At 51.9% G+C, this 15361-nt stretch overlaps 1 protein-coding gene across 2 annotated transcripts; it reads left to right on the top strand.

The window, feature by feature from the left end:
- The first annotated feature begins 58 nt into the window (after window positions 1–58).
- Window positions 59–15156, top strand: LOC101917937 (cryptochrome-1-like). Of its 2 annotated transcripts, none has more exons than XM_055819706.1 (12): window positions 59–169; window positions 1137–1254; window positions 3833–4311; window positions 5247–5363; window positions 7004–7151; window positions 7818–7958; window positions 9009–9179; window positions 9342–9482; window positions 9919–10070; window positions 11014–11111; window positions 11647–11757; window positions 12893–15156. In XM_055819706.1, the coding sequence occupies exons 3-12, from the start codon at window positions 3899–3901 to the stop codon at window positions 12982–12984; spliced, it is 1584 nt and encodes a 527-aa protein (XP_055675681.1). In that variant the 5' UTR covers window positions 59–169; window positions 1137–1254; window positions 3833–3898; the 3' UTR covers window positions 12985–15156. The 2 variants fall into 2 exon arrangements, with proteins under 2 accessions (XP_055675681.1, XP_055675682.1); XM_055819707.1 differs by having other exon boundaries at window positions 84–169; window positions 1070–1254.
- Window positions 15157–15361: the final 205 nt, after the last annotated feature.

Here is a 15361-nt window from a genome sequence, read left to right as displayed (position 1 = left end):
ACCCCTTCGCCTGAACAGCTGCCATGTGGGCGTGGCTTGTGCCCCCCCGCCCGCCCGCCCCGCCGGGCGGCCCTTGCGTAACCGCGGCGGCCCGGCCCCCCGGCCCGGCTGGAGTTGTGTAACGGGGCCCGCGGGGCCGCGCCGCCGGGAGGAGCCGCGGGGGAACGAGGTAAAGGGGGGCCGGCCCGCGCCGCTCGCCCCTCGCGGAGTTGGTGCAGCGGTCGCCTCCGCCGCTCCTGCCCTCGCCCCTTGGCCGCCCGTCCGAGGGTCCCCACGGGCAGAGCCCCCCCCGGACCGACGCCCAGCTCCCCCGAGGCAGGGTCCTCCCGGGCCGTCGTACCCCTCCCCCCCCCCCCCCCCCCCCCCCCAGACCCTCCCAGCGGGCCGGGTCCCCCTGGGCCGGTCCCCCCCAGCCCCCCCAGGCAGGATCCCCCCCCGGGCCGAGGCCCCCTGCCCCCCGAGGCACTGCAGGGGAGCACCCGGCCAGGCCCCTCAGGCGGGTGGGTTCTGGGGGGCTCCGTGCCTGCTGCAGGTGACACTGGGGTGCTCTCAGCCGCTGCTGCAGCCTGGCTTGGTGCGCAGGCTGGGTTTATGTAACCAAATTTATGCGAAAAATAAAAATAGGCATCCTTAAATCCCAATTAAGGAATTGTTCTCTAGCCTGTCGAATCAGAACCCCTTCAAACAACGATGTCACGTCAACAGCCCCAACCGCGGTTCCAGAGGGCACCTGCCAGGCTGCCCCTTCCCGCTGGCCGCCGCCTGTTTAAAGCTTTATAATTGTGTTCCTGCCCCTTCAGAAGTGGCCGGGCTGGCGGCTGAGGAGAACGTTTGTGGTTTGATTTAACTGGATGATCCAGAGCTCCCACAGAGGGAATTAAACCGTTCAAGGTGCTCGTTCCCGGTGCTGGGCTGGCTCTGAGGGCTGTGAGCCGCTGCCGTCCTCCTCCTCCTCCTCGGGGTTTACACCACAGCCTGCAGTCGCTTGGCCGTCTTTGGCACGGGATCCACCTCGGTGCATATATTTTTGGTCTTTAGGAGTGTTTAAACCTGGCCACTCCTTTCTCAGTGCTTGCAGGAAGAGGAGCAGCACAGCTGGTTGAGGTGGTGACGCTCTGACTTCTCTCCTCTGGCAGATCCCCCCCTGCAGAGATGCTCGGCGGCGGGACAGTCGTGACCACCGGTTGCGTGCCGTCCTCTTTTTGGGGGGACACGTTGTAAAGACCCCAAAGTGTCAGCCAAGCAACTCTTGAGGTAAGACCTGGTTGTCCAATTTGGGGTTTTCCCTGCTTTCTGTCCTGGTGTGCCTCTCCTGGAGCGCGGGGCTGTATCGGGTGCAAGGTGCCTTTTCTGCCTGCACTGGTTGAGTTTTGGGGAACGGGTGTAATCCAGGTGAGAGTTAGAACCATGGCAGTGGACAAACCCCAACCCCAGGTCAATCGACAGGCGATGCCCACCTTGCCTGCCCCCCAGCCCCCCAGGGCTCTCCCCATTCCCCCTGACAGGGCAGGGGTGCCGGAGGGTGCAGGCCCTTGGTGCTGAGCCACCACCGCCTTTCTGACACCACCCGCAGTGCACCAGTGACCCCCCGCTGTCCCTGGCCATCCAGCGTGGGGTCCCAGCTCCCTGCCCGGCCCTGACACCGCTTCGTCTCTGGGTTCACTCCCTCCCCAGTGCACCCCAGCCCCTTTTAGTGGATCCCCTGCTCCCCACCAACTCCAATTTGCCCAGTCCCCTGCACTGGGATCCCCAGAGCTGCCCCTAACCCAGGCCCTGCAGCCCACCCAGGCCCCTTCTAGCTGTGCCCCCCTGCCCTGTGCCCAGTCCCTGCCGTGGTGTGGTCCCACTCCCCACAGCCATGCCCCACTGGTCCCACAGGCGATGCCACCACTGTGAGGGATGGGACGGGCCCCTCCCCACCTCATTGGAGCCCCCCTGGGACACCCTGGGCTCAGGGCTGTTCCATGGGCTGGTGGGACCCCAAGTTTGGTGCTGCCCTGTAGGCTGTATGGGGCACTGGGCTCAGGGTGACCCCCACGGGTATGTGGAGGTGCAGGGCCACGGGCTTGGGCAGCCCCATGGGCTGTGTCCCGACACGGGGGTGTTCCTATAGGCTGCGTGGGGAGGCTCCACGGGCTGCCTGGGGCCAAGGGGCGCTGGGCTTGGGGTGATCCTGTGGGCTTTATGGGGCTTGGGGTGGCCCTGCAGACCACGTGGGGCCACGGGGCTTGGGGTGGGGGGCGTTGGAGCCCCCGACTCGGGGCATCCCCTCGGTGAGGCCAGCTGGTGCAGGCTGGTCCCATGCTCAGGGGCAGGGGACTCTTTGGCACCCTCTGCACGGTTTGCTCCCAGAAGTGCCAGCTGGGCCCTCCCCTGAGCAGTGGGAGAGTCACCTTGTTTTTCCTGTTCTCCTGGGATGCGCGGGCGGTGCCTGAGCTGGGGCACAGCCCAGAGCACCCCACAAAGCCCAGAGCCCCGTGTTTGGTGCTCGTCAGCCCACAGGCTCGCAGGGCTGGCTTCCTGGGGGTTGAACAGGTTGTGCCACCACCTGGGAGCGCAGCAGGTTTGTCTGGGTGATGCTGCTGAGTGTCTTTGGGGACAGGGTAAGTCACGTTGTCTTCATGAGGCCGGTAAAGCCCTTGGTTGCGGGTTGAGCTGGGCTGAGGCACCTGCTGCAGCTGCCTGGGAGGGTGAGTGGAGCAGCTTGGCTGGAACGAGCTGGAGCTGCTTCGAGGTTGTTGTGTGGTTCTTTGCTGATCACTCATCTCTGTGTGGGAACGCCTGAAAGCAGAAGTCGGTGTGGACCCACCTGGGAGGTGGGCGCTGAGGTTCCCCCTTTCAGGTGGGAGGGAGCGAGCTGGGGAGGTGCTGCCGGCTTTGGCACAGGCTGGTGGCTGGGGCTGGTGGTGCCGGGCTGGTGGTGCCTGCCGAGCCCCTCACCCAGCAGAGCAGCGGCGGTAGCGGGGCAGTTGCTCAGACTCTGCCCTGAGCTGCCCCAGGCTGAGCCCAGACACCCCTCCAGCCTGTCCCCGAAACTCAGCTGAAGCAGTTCCAAGGGGAATAAGCATGTGCTGATCCCTACATCAGCCCTCTTTTGGAAAAAGAGTAGTTTTGTGCCATTATCACCACCCAGCTCTGCTACGGAGAGAGGAGGGCTTTTCTCCTGGCACTTGGAAGCACCATGCGGGTGCTAGGAAAGATGGATAAGAGCTATGGCAGATGGGTGATCTGGGATATTACGCTCCTGTATCAGCATTGGTTGGGCTTTGCTTTCCCTTGCTTCACCTTGAAGCCTTAACAGTCTTGTTGGTGAGGAAACTTCTGGGTGTCTGCTCCTGAAATCCAGGAAGCCTTTTCGCTGCCAGAGCGAGTGTTGCATTGGGGCTCGGATGAGACGAGGGCTCCTGCGGAGCTGCTCTCCCTGCAGCCCGTTGTGTACGAATCTTGTCGCTGTTGGCTTCCAGAGTGTTTGCTGATGGCCACATCTGTGGGGTTGTAAAATGTTTTTGCAGTAAACGGAGCTCCGGCAACTCTATCTGTTTTGATTCCTTCCTTCTGGTGAGTGCTGTTGGGGTGTAATGTCATTTAGGGATTTAATTTAAGGAATTGAATGACTCATTTAGAGAAAAAGCCATTTTCTCCGGAGCGAGGTTGTGATACTGCTGCTGAATGATGGAACCTGGCTGAGGAGGCAGAGGAGAGTGGTTTGGTCCTGCTTCTGCTTTTCTCTCTCATGAAAACTTATCAAAAAGCAGAAGATACTTGCGATAAAAAGAGCTGAGGGCTGTTTGGAGCTTCGTTCCTAATTGTTAATTGACTTTTTTCTTTATAGGGATCGTGTAACCCAAAAGCCAAGGGTTCCCTTCCTCTTTTAGTGGGTCTGAGGAGGACAGCCAGGATGCTGCATCGCACTATTCACCTTTTCCGGAAAGGACTTCGGCTTCATGACAACCCGGCGCTGCTGGCTGCCCTCGAGTCCTCGGAGGCCATCTACCCCGTCTACATCCTGGACAGAAAGTTCATGACATCCGTGATGCACATAGGGGCCCTGCGGTGGCATTTTCTGCTGCAGTCCCTGGAGGATCTCCAGAAAAACTTGTCTCAGCTGGGCTCCTGCTTGCTGGTTATTCAAGGAGAATACGAGTCTGTTCTTAGAGATCATGTCCAGAAGTGGAATATCACGCAAGTGACTCTGGATGCGGAGATGGAACCGTTTTACAAGGAGATGGAGGCCAACATACGACGTCTGGGAGAAGAGCTGGGCTTTGAGGTCCTTTCCCTGGTGGGCCACAGTCTGTACGACACCAAACGGTACGTGGTTGCCCCAAAGAGGTGTCTCCAGGAAGGTTTGTTTTGAATTTAGGAAGTGTCAGGGAGAAAAGGCCAAATATCTTGGTCTTTTTGAATGCTAACACATGCCTCTTGAGCAAGTTGGACTGTCTGAGATGAACGTGGCACTGTTTGCTGGAGAATTTTTGTGTCTTGGTCTGCTGGAACGAAGAGATTTTGCACAGGTATTAGGATGCTGGGCAGTGATTTGTGCTTAGAGTTGGTTAATTTTTTCCTTTTGGGAGTATAATTCACTTATGAACTTACATTAGTTACTTTTAAACGGAGTGGAAGAAATTTGTTAACACATTTAATAGGACTTTTATATAAATCTTTTGTATCAGATTTTTTTTTATATCTTTCTAATCAACTTTTACTGCTGTCTGGATACACTTGGATCCAAGGTGTTATTCACAGGTGAATGACTGAGGATACTGAAATTAGTAATAACAGGAAGGTAATTGCTAATGGCTAAAACAGCCTTAGCACTCCAGTTCTGGATAGACCCTAATTTATGTACGAGTGGATGTATATGACTTGCCATCTGTCTGCACAGGTGGTTGCTCACACAGAGCCGTTATTTACTGCCCTGAACCTGGTTTTTGTGACCTGGCTGCCGGTGGCAGCCCCAGAAGTGCCCTGCACCTCACCCCCTGCCGTCCCAGCCTTGCCGGGCCGGCTGGAGCTGCGGCTGGCATCCCGGTCCCATCCTGTTGTCTCGGGTCCTGAGCGCCTGCTGTCAGGATGGATGTACCTTCACCCAGGGAACCTTTACTTGTCAAATCTGTAATTTCCACGTTCAGTTGCACGAACTGGGGCTGTTCCAGTCTGTGCTTTTACTGCCCTATTCACTGGCAGCTCCAGCTCCCTTCTTGGTTTATATTATTTATGCTGAAAAGCGATCTTGTTTTATTTAGGATTTTGGACCTAAACGGCGGTTCTCCCCCATTAACATACAAGAGATTCCTTCACATTCTGTCTCTGCTCGGTGACCCCGAGGTGCCTGTCCGAAACATTACAGCTGAAGACTTCCAGTAAGTACCAGCCAGCCAGCTGGGAACTGCAGGTCCTTTTTCTCCGGCTGGAAGAGCCAGGGCCAGAGGAGAACGGGGTGGTTTAGATGTTGCATTGCGTTACTTCTGTGCACGGAGAGTTACTGATTTTTATGTCCAGGGGATGTGACTCTGCTGTTGGGAGGGGAGAGCAGATGAGACGTGGCACAGCTGAAAGACTTCAGCTTTTGCAAGGCACATTGAGAACAGCTTTTGAGACCTGTAAAAGTTTAACGAGGAATGCCTAAGGAATTACACATCCCCTCCTCAAAGGCATGCTCTAGGTTCCTCTCAAGTCAAGATTTAGAGCAGGAATTGGATGAACCACTATAGCTTGTTTTATGCAGGAAGCTCGGTAGAATAATCATACTGTTCCCTTCTGGCTTTAAATCTTCTCCCCTCTGCTGTATGGGAAGGAGGGACTGAGCTCGTGTCTCCCAGGACTGGAGAAGAAGCTCAGAGTCAAAGATGTCTTATGTTTAGCTCTGCATGAGGGGAGGTCAGTGATCCAAAGGGAGGTAAGACCGGGGAAGGAGAGAGCTGGCCACTGGGGACGGGACTGCGTGTACTTGGAACTTGTCAGGTGCCTCCTGCGTGGCCTCAGGCCGGTGTTGGTAACTCAGGCTTCCGTCTAGGGGCATCCTGTTAATTCCTGAATGTTGTCCTCAGGTAGTTCGATGACAAGACCCATGTAACTGTTGGGATATATCAGTTCTTGCATTTTTTTTTTCCCTTGTACTTTTTTTTTCCCCCCTTCTTTTTTCCCCGATTAGTTTACTTGTGCTTTTTTAAATTAATGATGATGAGAGATAAGTGGTTCACATGCTTCCCAGCAGGCCTGTGTTATGTCAGTGCTCTGAGAGCCCCACTGACCCCTTCCTCTGTAGGTGTCTGCAACAGAGCTGAGCTCGGTTTTCCCCAGGTAAGCAGAAAGCTCTCTATCGATATCCAAGTTCGTTTGTGGGGTTTGAGCAGTCTGCACACCGCTGCCGTGTCCTTGAACCTCCTCCCCTGTGTTTTACAGGGGGGAAAACCCATACTCTGATGCTCCTCCAGCCTCACGGGCAGAGCCTCGGCAGCTGAGGCTGCAGGGGAGATGGGGGGGTGATGCTCAGAGGTGCAGACAGCCCCCACACACACCCCTCCCCCCCCCAGTTAGGAGGTTGCAGCTGGGGAGGTGGCACAGGGAGCCGCTCTGCCTCCTTCCCTGTGGAACCTCTCCCGGAGCCACCGCTCCCCAGGAGCAGCGTTTGGAGGGTCTGGAATTGTGTTTAGAGTCTGAGGGGGCTCTTGGCTCCCTGGCAGGGGATGGATGAGACAGCTGGGGGAGGCTGGAGAGAAGGTGCCTCTGAGCCTCCTTTGGCGGGTGGGAGGTGAGGGGGTGTCTGAGCTGTGGGGGCTGCAGCCGACTGCTCTGGGCGCTGGCATCTGGTGGGTCTGTTCCTCTTCCCCCAGCTCAGGCTAGAATTATCCGGAGCGAAGAGGATGAGCTCTCTTCCCCACGGAGAGAGTGCAGCCTGGGCTTTCTGGCTGCGATTTTGTTTCCCCGTGCTCCAGCTGTGCTGTGACAGGAGATCTGGGCTCCCGTTCCCTCTCTGAATGAGGCTTCTCTTTCACGTTAGGAGGTGTAGGGCCCCCGAGCTGTGCCTGGCTGAGTGTTACAGGGTGCCTCTCCCTGTGGATTTGAAGATCCCCCCGGAGAGCCTTTCCCCCTGGAAAGGAGGGGAGACCAAAGGGCTGCAGCGCCTGGAGCAACACTTGACTGACCAGGTCAGCCTCGATTTTACGTGGGTGGGGATAGCGGCCCTGGGTGGGCTGAGGTTGGTGCCCACCTTGCCCCTGTTGTGTGTGGTTGTGTCTGGACCTCTGGCAACTGCTCGGCTGTTCCTGCTTGAGCTGAGTTTTTGCCTGCTGGGGCTCAGCTCTGGGCAGCCAAGCCTGCTTTGGGTGCTGGCTGCGATGCTTTACCCACCCCCAGTTTCATAAAGTGCAAAGGACCTTCAGCATGGTTCTGCGACAGGGAGAGCTGCTCCCCATGTATCAAAATCACCTGGGGAGAGCAGAGCTCCGCAGCACCCAGGGGCCACCAGGCTCCACAACAACGCGAGAGTTGCTCAAAGACTAAATGAGTGGCTGCAACAATGACACACCACTTTATATTTTAACTCAAATAAACAACGTGGCCTTCGTGTTGGCCTTGGAGGAGGCTGATGTATGTGCAGATCTTGGAGGAGGGTGGCAGCCTGGTCTCATTGTCCTTGCTGGTGGCTTTTGTGGGAGGATGGGTGGTGGGAACATCTTCCGGGCGTGATGCTGAACAGGCTTCTGTGATGCAGAAGCCAATTGCCAAACGGTGTTTTTTTTTCCCCCCCGTGTCATTATCTGGACGTGTCTCACCTTGTGCTGCCTCAACCTGGCTTTCTGTTTTCATTTTAGGGCTGGGTGGCAAGTTTTACTAAACCAAGAACAATCCCAAATTCGCTGCTTCCAAGCACCACGGGCCTGAGCCCGTATTTCAGTATGGGCTGTCTGTCAGTTCGCACCTTTTTTTATAGGTTGTCAAACATTTATGCTCAGGTAAGAAAATAATGGGTTGTAGTTAAGCAAATCCAGCACTCTCACAAATCTCAGTTTGGCATCTGAGGCTAGGATTTAACACTCGGGTCGTCTCGGTAGGCACCTGCTGTACCCAAAAAATACTACTTTGCTAATGTCTTTTCACAGCATCTGATGAAATCTGTGAAGTGGCTTTATGTGTTGTGTGAAACACCCGTGGATGCCTACAGCTTTTCCCAATTAAGTTTTAGAAATATGATAAATAGGGGGTAATGAGTGTGGCGAGGTGCTGGCACAGGCTGCCCAGAGCAGCTGTGGGTGCCCCATCCTTGGGAGGTCAAGGCCAGGCTGGACGGGGCTGTGAGCAACCTGGGCTGGTGGCAGGTGTCCCCATCTCTGGTGGGGCGGTTGGGACTGGATGGTCTTCAAGGTCCCTTCCAACCCAAACCCTTCTGTGATTCAAGGAGACCTGGAAGCAGCAGGGAAGCCCAGGCAAACCCTCCCAAAATTCAAGGAGTTCAAGACACCTGCCTGGTGTTGAAGTGAAGTTTTTGATCAGTTGAGCCTGTTCAAGCAGCTTAGTTTTTAAAATCATCTGTTTTCAGCTTAGACAAGTTTTAACTATAGCATAAGCCAAAACCAGCTTCTGAAAACTTCTTTGATTCTTAAGGAAAAGTGTAGTGGACACCAACACAAGAAAACCAAGGTCTTCCTGAACCTCTTTCTGAAGAGTATCTCTTGAGACATGGCTGAGCCACCTGGATTCAGATAGTCAAGCAGTTAATATGTTAATAAACACAGTTTTGGTTTAAGAAATCCCAGTGTGACACCATTTTGGAAGGTAGGTAGAGAATGTTTGTGGTAACACTGAGCTCTAACAGAATTCAGCTTTGGTGTTGAGCATATAGCATTGCTTCAGATCTTTGATTTCTTTGGCTTGCCTGGTAACGTGCCATGAAGCCGGCAGTGTAGTTAGATTAATCTTTATTTTACAGGCCTGACAGCCACAAAATGAGTGAGAGTGCAACGGTATATGTGAACAGAAGCTTTCACCTCATGTGCCTTTTGCAGGCCAAGCATCACTCTCTGCCCCCAGTGTCACTGCAAGGGCAGCTTTTGTGGAGGGAATTCTTCTATACGGTGGCATCAGCAACACCAAACTTCACCAAAATGGCTGGGAACCCCATCTGCCTTCAGATCAGTTGGGATGAGGACGCAGAGAGGCTCCACAAATGGAAAACGGTAATAAAGATGCATTGCCACAACTACTGCGCTTCAGTTTAGGGTTTTTCTGTCGCCCTGGGGCTGGTCCCAGCTGGCTGGTTGAGGTGGGGCTTCCAGCAGCGTGTGGGACAGGTGGAATGCCACTTGTGCAGGAGGGCTGGTGTTCCTCTTCTGCTGCAGGCACAGACAGGGTTCCCGTGGATTGATGCGATTATGACCCAGCTGCACCAGGAAGGTTGGATCCATCACCTTGCTCGGCACGCTGTCGCCTGCTTCCTGACACGGGGGGACCTTTGGATCAGCTGGGAAGAGGGCATGAAGGTTTGCTTTGGTTCTTTGGTTTCTCTCTTCTGGCTGACCTTGAGAAACCCCTGCCAGATGTGAGCGTGGCAGCGGGAGGTGGTGCTGCGCTTCCTTACCGAGCCTTGCTAGGAGTCTCATGGTTTATGAAATCTTGTGGTCTGTCATTTGAGCCCTTGACAGGTCGTTCCCATCCCTGAGACCTGATGATTTTTGGGTGTTGAAGATAACTTTGGGCTTCAGGTTGCTCTGTCTTCCTTCCGGCAAACTGGAGAGCCTTCCCTTTGAGAAGGGCAGCCCAGACCAGCAGGGTGCTGTGCTTTTAGCAGCGAGCTTCACCTTCATCTCCCACCCATCAACCCCTCCAAAAAAACCCCAATTTTTTTTTTTTAATTATTTTTTGCAACTTAGCCATTCCAGGGATGCTTCTCTTTCTTTTCCCATCCCTGAACTGCAGGTGTTTGAAGAGCTGCTTCTAGATGCTGACTACAGCATCAACGCAGGGAACTGGATGTGGCTGTCGGCCAGCGCATTCTTCCACCAGTACACCCGGATCTTCTGCCCCGTCCACTTCGGGAGGCGCACGGACCCCGAGGGGCAATACGTCCGGTAGGGCGATGTCGAGCTTCCCCGGCTCCTCGTGCAGCACGAGCTGATGAACTCGTGTCCGTTTGAAACTGATACACTTGTGAAACAGGGGTCCTAGCAATGATTTTATTGAACACATCGGGAAACTGAGGCAGAGACATGCCCATGGTGGCAAGGAGGTGACTGAGCAGGGCACTGTGTTGATTTCTAGCACCTGTCGGCTCCGGGACTGTGTGTGCTCACCAGGCTGACTCCTTTTTCTAAAGGACTTGAGTAAAACTTCCTCCTGCTCCAGTCTGTGGGGAACCAAGTGCTGTGCTGCTTGGTTTTATAGGTGGTCTGGTTAATTTTAGATACTTAAGTTTTATTTTCTACTCTCAATCCTTTTTGCTTCAGAGTCTCAGTTTCCTTATCTCTCAATAAGGTGCTGATGAGCTTTCTCATAAGTAGAGGGTGATTTTACAGCCGACTGGAGCAGGAGCAGACTGTTGATGTCCCCACATCTCCTCTTCCTCACATCCTATCTAGCTTTGGGTATCATCAAAGAGGAAGCCCATGCTGACATATCTGACAGAGTGGGACAGAAAATTACTTTCCCATTCTGTAAGACTTTAAGATATTTTTTTAAAATTAATTTGGTTTAGAGATTTGTTGAAATTTAGGATGAAATGTCAGTGAAAATGTTAAAAACCAAAATATTTTGGATGAAGTCAAAATGAAGTAGTGTTTAAATCAACCCATTTATTCTATGCTGTAAAGTTAACTTTTGGAAGATATCCCTCTGTGGAGGTTTCCAAACATAAACCCAGTTCTTTTGTGCAGAATTAATCAGAACTTCCCCATGGATTGTAGTATCCATATGATCACCAAGAATTAATATGGCATAGGTTGGTTTACACTTCTCTTAAATGTTTGAGTATTTGTCTGCAGGATTATAAAACCCCATATTATTCCTCTTTTGCAGCAAATACTTGCCTGTACTAAAGAACTTTCCCTCTAAGTACATCTATGAGCCCTGGATGGCATCTGAAGAGGAGCAGAAGCAAGCGGGATGTATCATAGGTAATTCATTCGGATACCTGGCTTAGGGTTTTGCTGCTATTAACTGTCCAAAATAATTACATGTGTGAGATGGAAATGTCACACTTCCAACACAAGTCATGCATTTATTTTCTGAAAATGGATTGATTCAGCCAGCAGTCTACCTTCTGCCAAATCTCCTTTAAGGTTTTTTATTGGAGTCTTAATTTCAGAGTACGTATTTTTGCCTCCAGTTCATGTCCTAAAATTATTGAATCGCTTTAAGTTGTTGCAGTTGCTTTTTTCTGGCTCAGATGCTTGGCTGTCTTTAAAGAGTCTCTGAACATCTTGTGTTTTGCTGCTGCTCTAATGCATCTTTGAAGTCTCTTATAAGCTTATGTCTAAATGGGAGCTCGTACTCTTTGATGGAGAGAAGCAGGCAGCTCTGGAGAGTGGGTCATGTGGTCTATCTGAGATGCCATTTATTTTAAGAAAAGCTGCAAGCATTTGCTGGGGTGCAAATCCAGTGAAATGTCCTTGATTAGTTCTGTAAAGGTCGCTGTCCCCATGTCCCCAGGTCGAGATTACCCCTTCCCGATGGTGAACCACAAAGAAGCCAGTGATCACAACCTACAGCTGATGAAACAGGTCCGCGAGGAGCAGTACGGAACAGCCCAGCTGACGAGAGGTACGAGATGCTGCAGTGCAGGGGCTGTCACCAGGAACAGGCTCTGGGGGTTGGTTTTGTGTTGATTTCCAGGATGCCTTTCCCCTTGGGTACCAGCCCCCTGCGCTGCTCTTCTAGTTACTGTTAAAATGAAGTCCCAAGAGGGAAAAGTAGAAGTTGAGCAGTGTTCTTCCCCTTCTGGCTGCCCTGGCAGCATGGCAGCTTGCTTCTGCCTGCTGGAGGAACGCCTTCCCCAGAGCAGACCTCCTCTGCCTCCCGTCTGCACCGACAGCCTCCGCGGCCTCAGGTTTTTCAGGTGTATCGCCAAGGTGCACAAATCCCTGCAGCTCTGCCCATGCCTCTTGCAAACCAGAGCGTTGTTGCTTGTCCTTTTTGCCATGACCTACCCTGCCTCGTAGCAGGAATTATTTGAGGTTCCCACCGACCATGAGCAAAAAGCCCTTGAGAGCTGAGTTGCTCTAAGAAATGTACCTTTTGACCTTGTTTCCTAAATAGGTTAAGCATATGCATAACAAACCGGTAGTTACCAGTTAGGGCTGGAACACTCGAACTCTGGGGGACCCTGGATTAATTGGGCATTTCCAGTCACACGGATGTTTCACTTACAGCACCTGTGCTACTAAGATTGAAATCCTAGGGCCTGTGATGAGCTCTCAGCCTCCAGGGACTCCTCTGCAGGAATGTAACGGAAGCGATGGTTTTGTATTTAAGAGCATGCCACAGTAGCCTCTATCATCTATTACACAATCCCAACATGCAGCAGCTGAGGGGAGACTTTAAGTATTCCTGCCTCATTTGCTGTGGTCAGAAGGAATTAATTGTTCCCAATCCTGCATGTACTGATGTATCCAGGAGGTTGCACATTGGTACCTTCCAGGTGTAAGCGATGTATGCTGACAGTTCTTCCGCAAACCCTGTGGTGTAGAGGAGTAAATGTTGTGATGGCTGTTGGAGATAGGGAAAGGCAAAATCTGAGAATCAGAGTCCCCTGCTCCCGGTGTTACTTTTGTTGCCTGTAAAGAGAAGCATTTTCTGGCGTGCTTTGTAACTTCACTGGCTGTTGTCATTGCTGGGCTATTGCACTGAAGTCAGAGAAAGACTTGCAACCTTTAATTCTTCTTCCCTTCTTCTGTAGATGATACAGATGACCCAATGGAAATGAAGGTAAAACGTGACGACTCTGAAGAAAAAGTTTCAAAAAGAAAAGTGGCCAGGATGACAGAATAAACCAAGTTCCCCTCAGGGATTATCTGTTGGGAACCAAAAAGCGGCAGAAGGGGAGAGCCAGAGGCCAGCTGAACTGGACAAACTGTACTCAGGACTTTGCCCTGCGGATGGTGACTCCTGCTTGTAAACTGGCCTCCAAAAAAAGTGGTGTATCTTCAGGTGTTAGCGCAGTTATCTTGAATGAAATTGTCTGTGAGTGGCTTACAAGCAGTTTGCTGCAGCTGTAGGGTAAATTCAAGAGGTGACTGGTTTTAACAGGACATGATGCTATAGTATTGTTCAAATCCACTTGACGTTCGTGTGTCTGTATAAATAATTGTAGTGATAAGTACTAGTCTTTCCAGCTTATTCCAGCAGATAAATGTTGGTTGAAGAATATATGCACATTAATGTGATCGTGCATTAGTGTTAAAAGCTTGATCTGCCTGTGTTGTAGAGACAGAGGCTTAGGGATTTTCAGATACAGTTTTTAAATTCACAGTGTGTGCTTGCAGTGCCCTGTTTGGGGAGATAAAGCAGAATGCAGCCCCTTGTGGGGTTGCGTGTCATTCTTATGACCCAAATGGGACTTGTTCTGCATGCTAAGGGCAACATTGCAAAACATCTCACTGAATTAGGGCTGATGTATGACTTTGCCATAACTCACCTTCTTGGCTAATTCCTCTAGAACTGTGGGGTGAATATTATTTCTATCATGTAGCACATGTAAAAAGTTATCCTTTCGTTGAAATGTCTTGTGAAGTTTCACAAGGCTGGATTAGTCAATTATCTTTGTTGTGGTTGGGGTTTTGGTGGGGAGGGGAGTGGAGTGGGTTTTTAATCATTGTAGGTACTATTTTTAGTCTTAAAAGAAGTAAAAATTATTTCTGACGTGAAAAATGTAAGGTCACTAGAGCAATGCATTATCACAGTTGGTATCCATCTATCCTTTTTGGAAGCCTGGCTGCAAGGCAGCTCTGGGACTGTCAGACGGATGCGAGAGGCTGGCAGCGGGCTCATGGAGGTGCTGATGTTACTTGTCATCTCAGCTCTTCAGCAGAACTAGTAATCTGCAGGATGGCAAGGATGAGAGGCAGCTGTGGAACCCTTTGTGAGAGGGAGAAGGTCAGTGCAGTGCTGGTTACTCTGGGGAAGACGGCTGCTGCTCTGGAGCCTCCCGGCATCCATCCCCTTTTTAGTTGGGTTCCTTCCTGTGCTGAAAGGGAGTTGGGGCCTCCGTGCCTGCGGTGCTGTCAGCCGGTGCAGGCGGCCGGAGGAATGCAGAACTGGTTCTTGCCTCGTGTTTTAAGGCACAGTCATTGCCTTCAAGCCCAAAATGGGCTGGACTCTGGGTCCCTCAAACAGTTCTACCTTGGAGTGCTCTGTGTCACCGGAGTTCCGTTGTGAGTCCTGGGAGCCGCCTGGTAGAGCAGCAGACAGGACCGTCAGCAGCTGCCGAGTATCTTTTGCTGTTCAGCATCGCCGCTAATGTTGTGGCACAGGAGATGTGTGGTCTTTTGTTACCAGCTGGGGTTTAACCATGACAAATCCAAATCATCCTCTCAAAGAGAAGACCGGAGTAGCATTTAATGAATAAACAACTTGTCAGTTCTGCACACAAGTATCTGCTTTCATTAGACACGCAGTGAGCTCAAAGTCAAACCCAAATGGTGCTGGATGAACAGGCAGGAAAAGGAGACACAGTTGAGCTGGGCTTCCCCAAACTGCATCAAAATTGATGTTTGTGTGAAGTCTGTGGGTCTGTGTTGCAATTTGGGGGAAGCTGAGTTATACCTCACTCAACATGTTTGAATTTAGCGCGAGGAAAAAATTATGAGTATGAAAAAAACTCCGAGAAATATTTAGTTTAGTTTCTTATACATGAAAAAGGCAAAGATGTACCTTTCTGTTAACAGAGGCTGGAGTACTTTGCCAGTTCACCGGGAGCTTGAAAGGCTTGACAAGAATTGCCTAAATCTGAACAAACCTGAGGTCCCCAGAAGCCCAGCTGGCCTCCTCTCGCAATAAAAACTGAATGGTAAATTCTTCTTGGGAACGGAGATCCCGCTGTGGGCAGGATCGTACCACAGAGAAAACAAGCTGCTCGGATCAGCAGCTCCCATCTAACTGAGCAAAGCATCTGCAGGGCACAAGGCTAAGGGATCGACTGGTGAACTTTAAATCACTTTTCAGAGACTAGCTTCCTTTGCTAGTTCGTGTCAGAAGACTAGAAGACTTTAGTTCAGGGCAACTAAAGAATATCAGAGCTAGCAGCAAGATGTAAGCACTGAGGAGCAAGCAGAGTTGCTCCCAGAGCCGTAACTGGGAACAAGAGATCCACACACATCAGAGAGATTCCAGTGAGGGAAGAATGTGGGCGGCTGGGTGGGGATGACAG

This window comes from Falco peregrinus, chromosome 16 (assembly GCF_023634155.1).
Source record: "Falco peregrinus isolate bFalPer1 chromosome 16, bFalPer1.pri, whole genome shotgun sequence".
Classification (NCBI taxonomy): domain Eukaryota; kingdom Metazoa; phylum Chordata; class Aves; order Falconiformes; family Falconidae; genus Falco; species Falco peregrinus.
This window is presented reverse-complemented; position numbering and strand designations above follow the sequence as displayed.

Excerpts from the sequence above, each read along its gene's own strand:
- LOC101917937 (XM_055819706.1), top strand. The coding sequence starts at position 3,899 with ATGCTGCATCGCACTATTCACCTTTTCCGGAAAGGACTTCGGCTTCAT. Across the intron at positions 4,312-5,246 it reads AGTCTGTACGACACCAAACG|GATTTTGGACCTAAACGGCG; the intron begins GTACGTGGTTGC and ends TGTTTTATTTAG. Across the intron at positions 7,152-7,817 it reads AGCAACACTTGACTGACCAG|GGCTGGGTGGCAAGTTTTAC; the intron begins GTCAGCCTCGAT and ends TTTTCATTTTAG.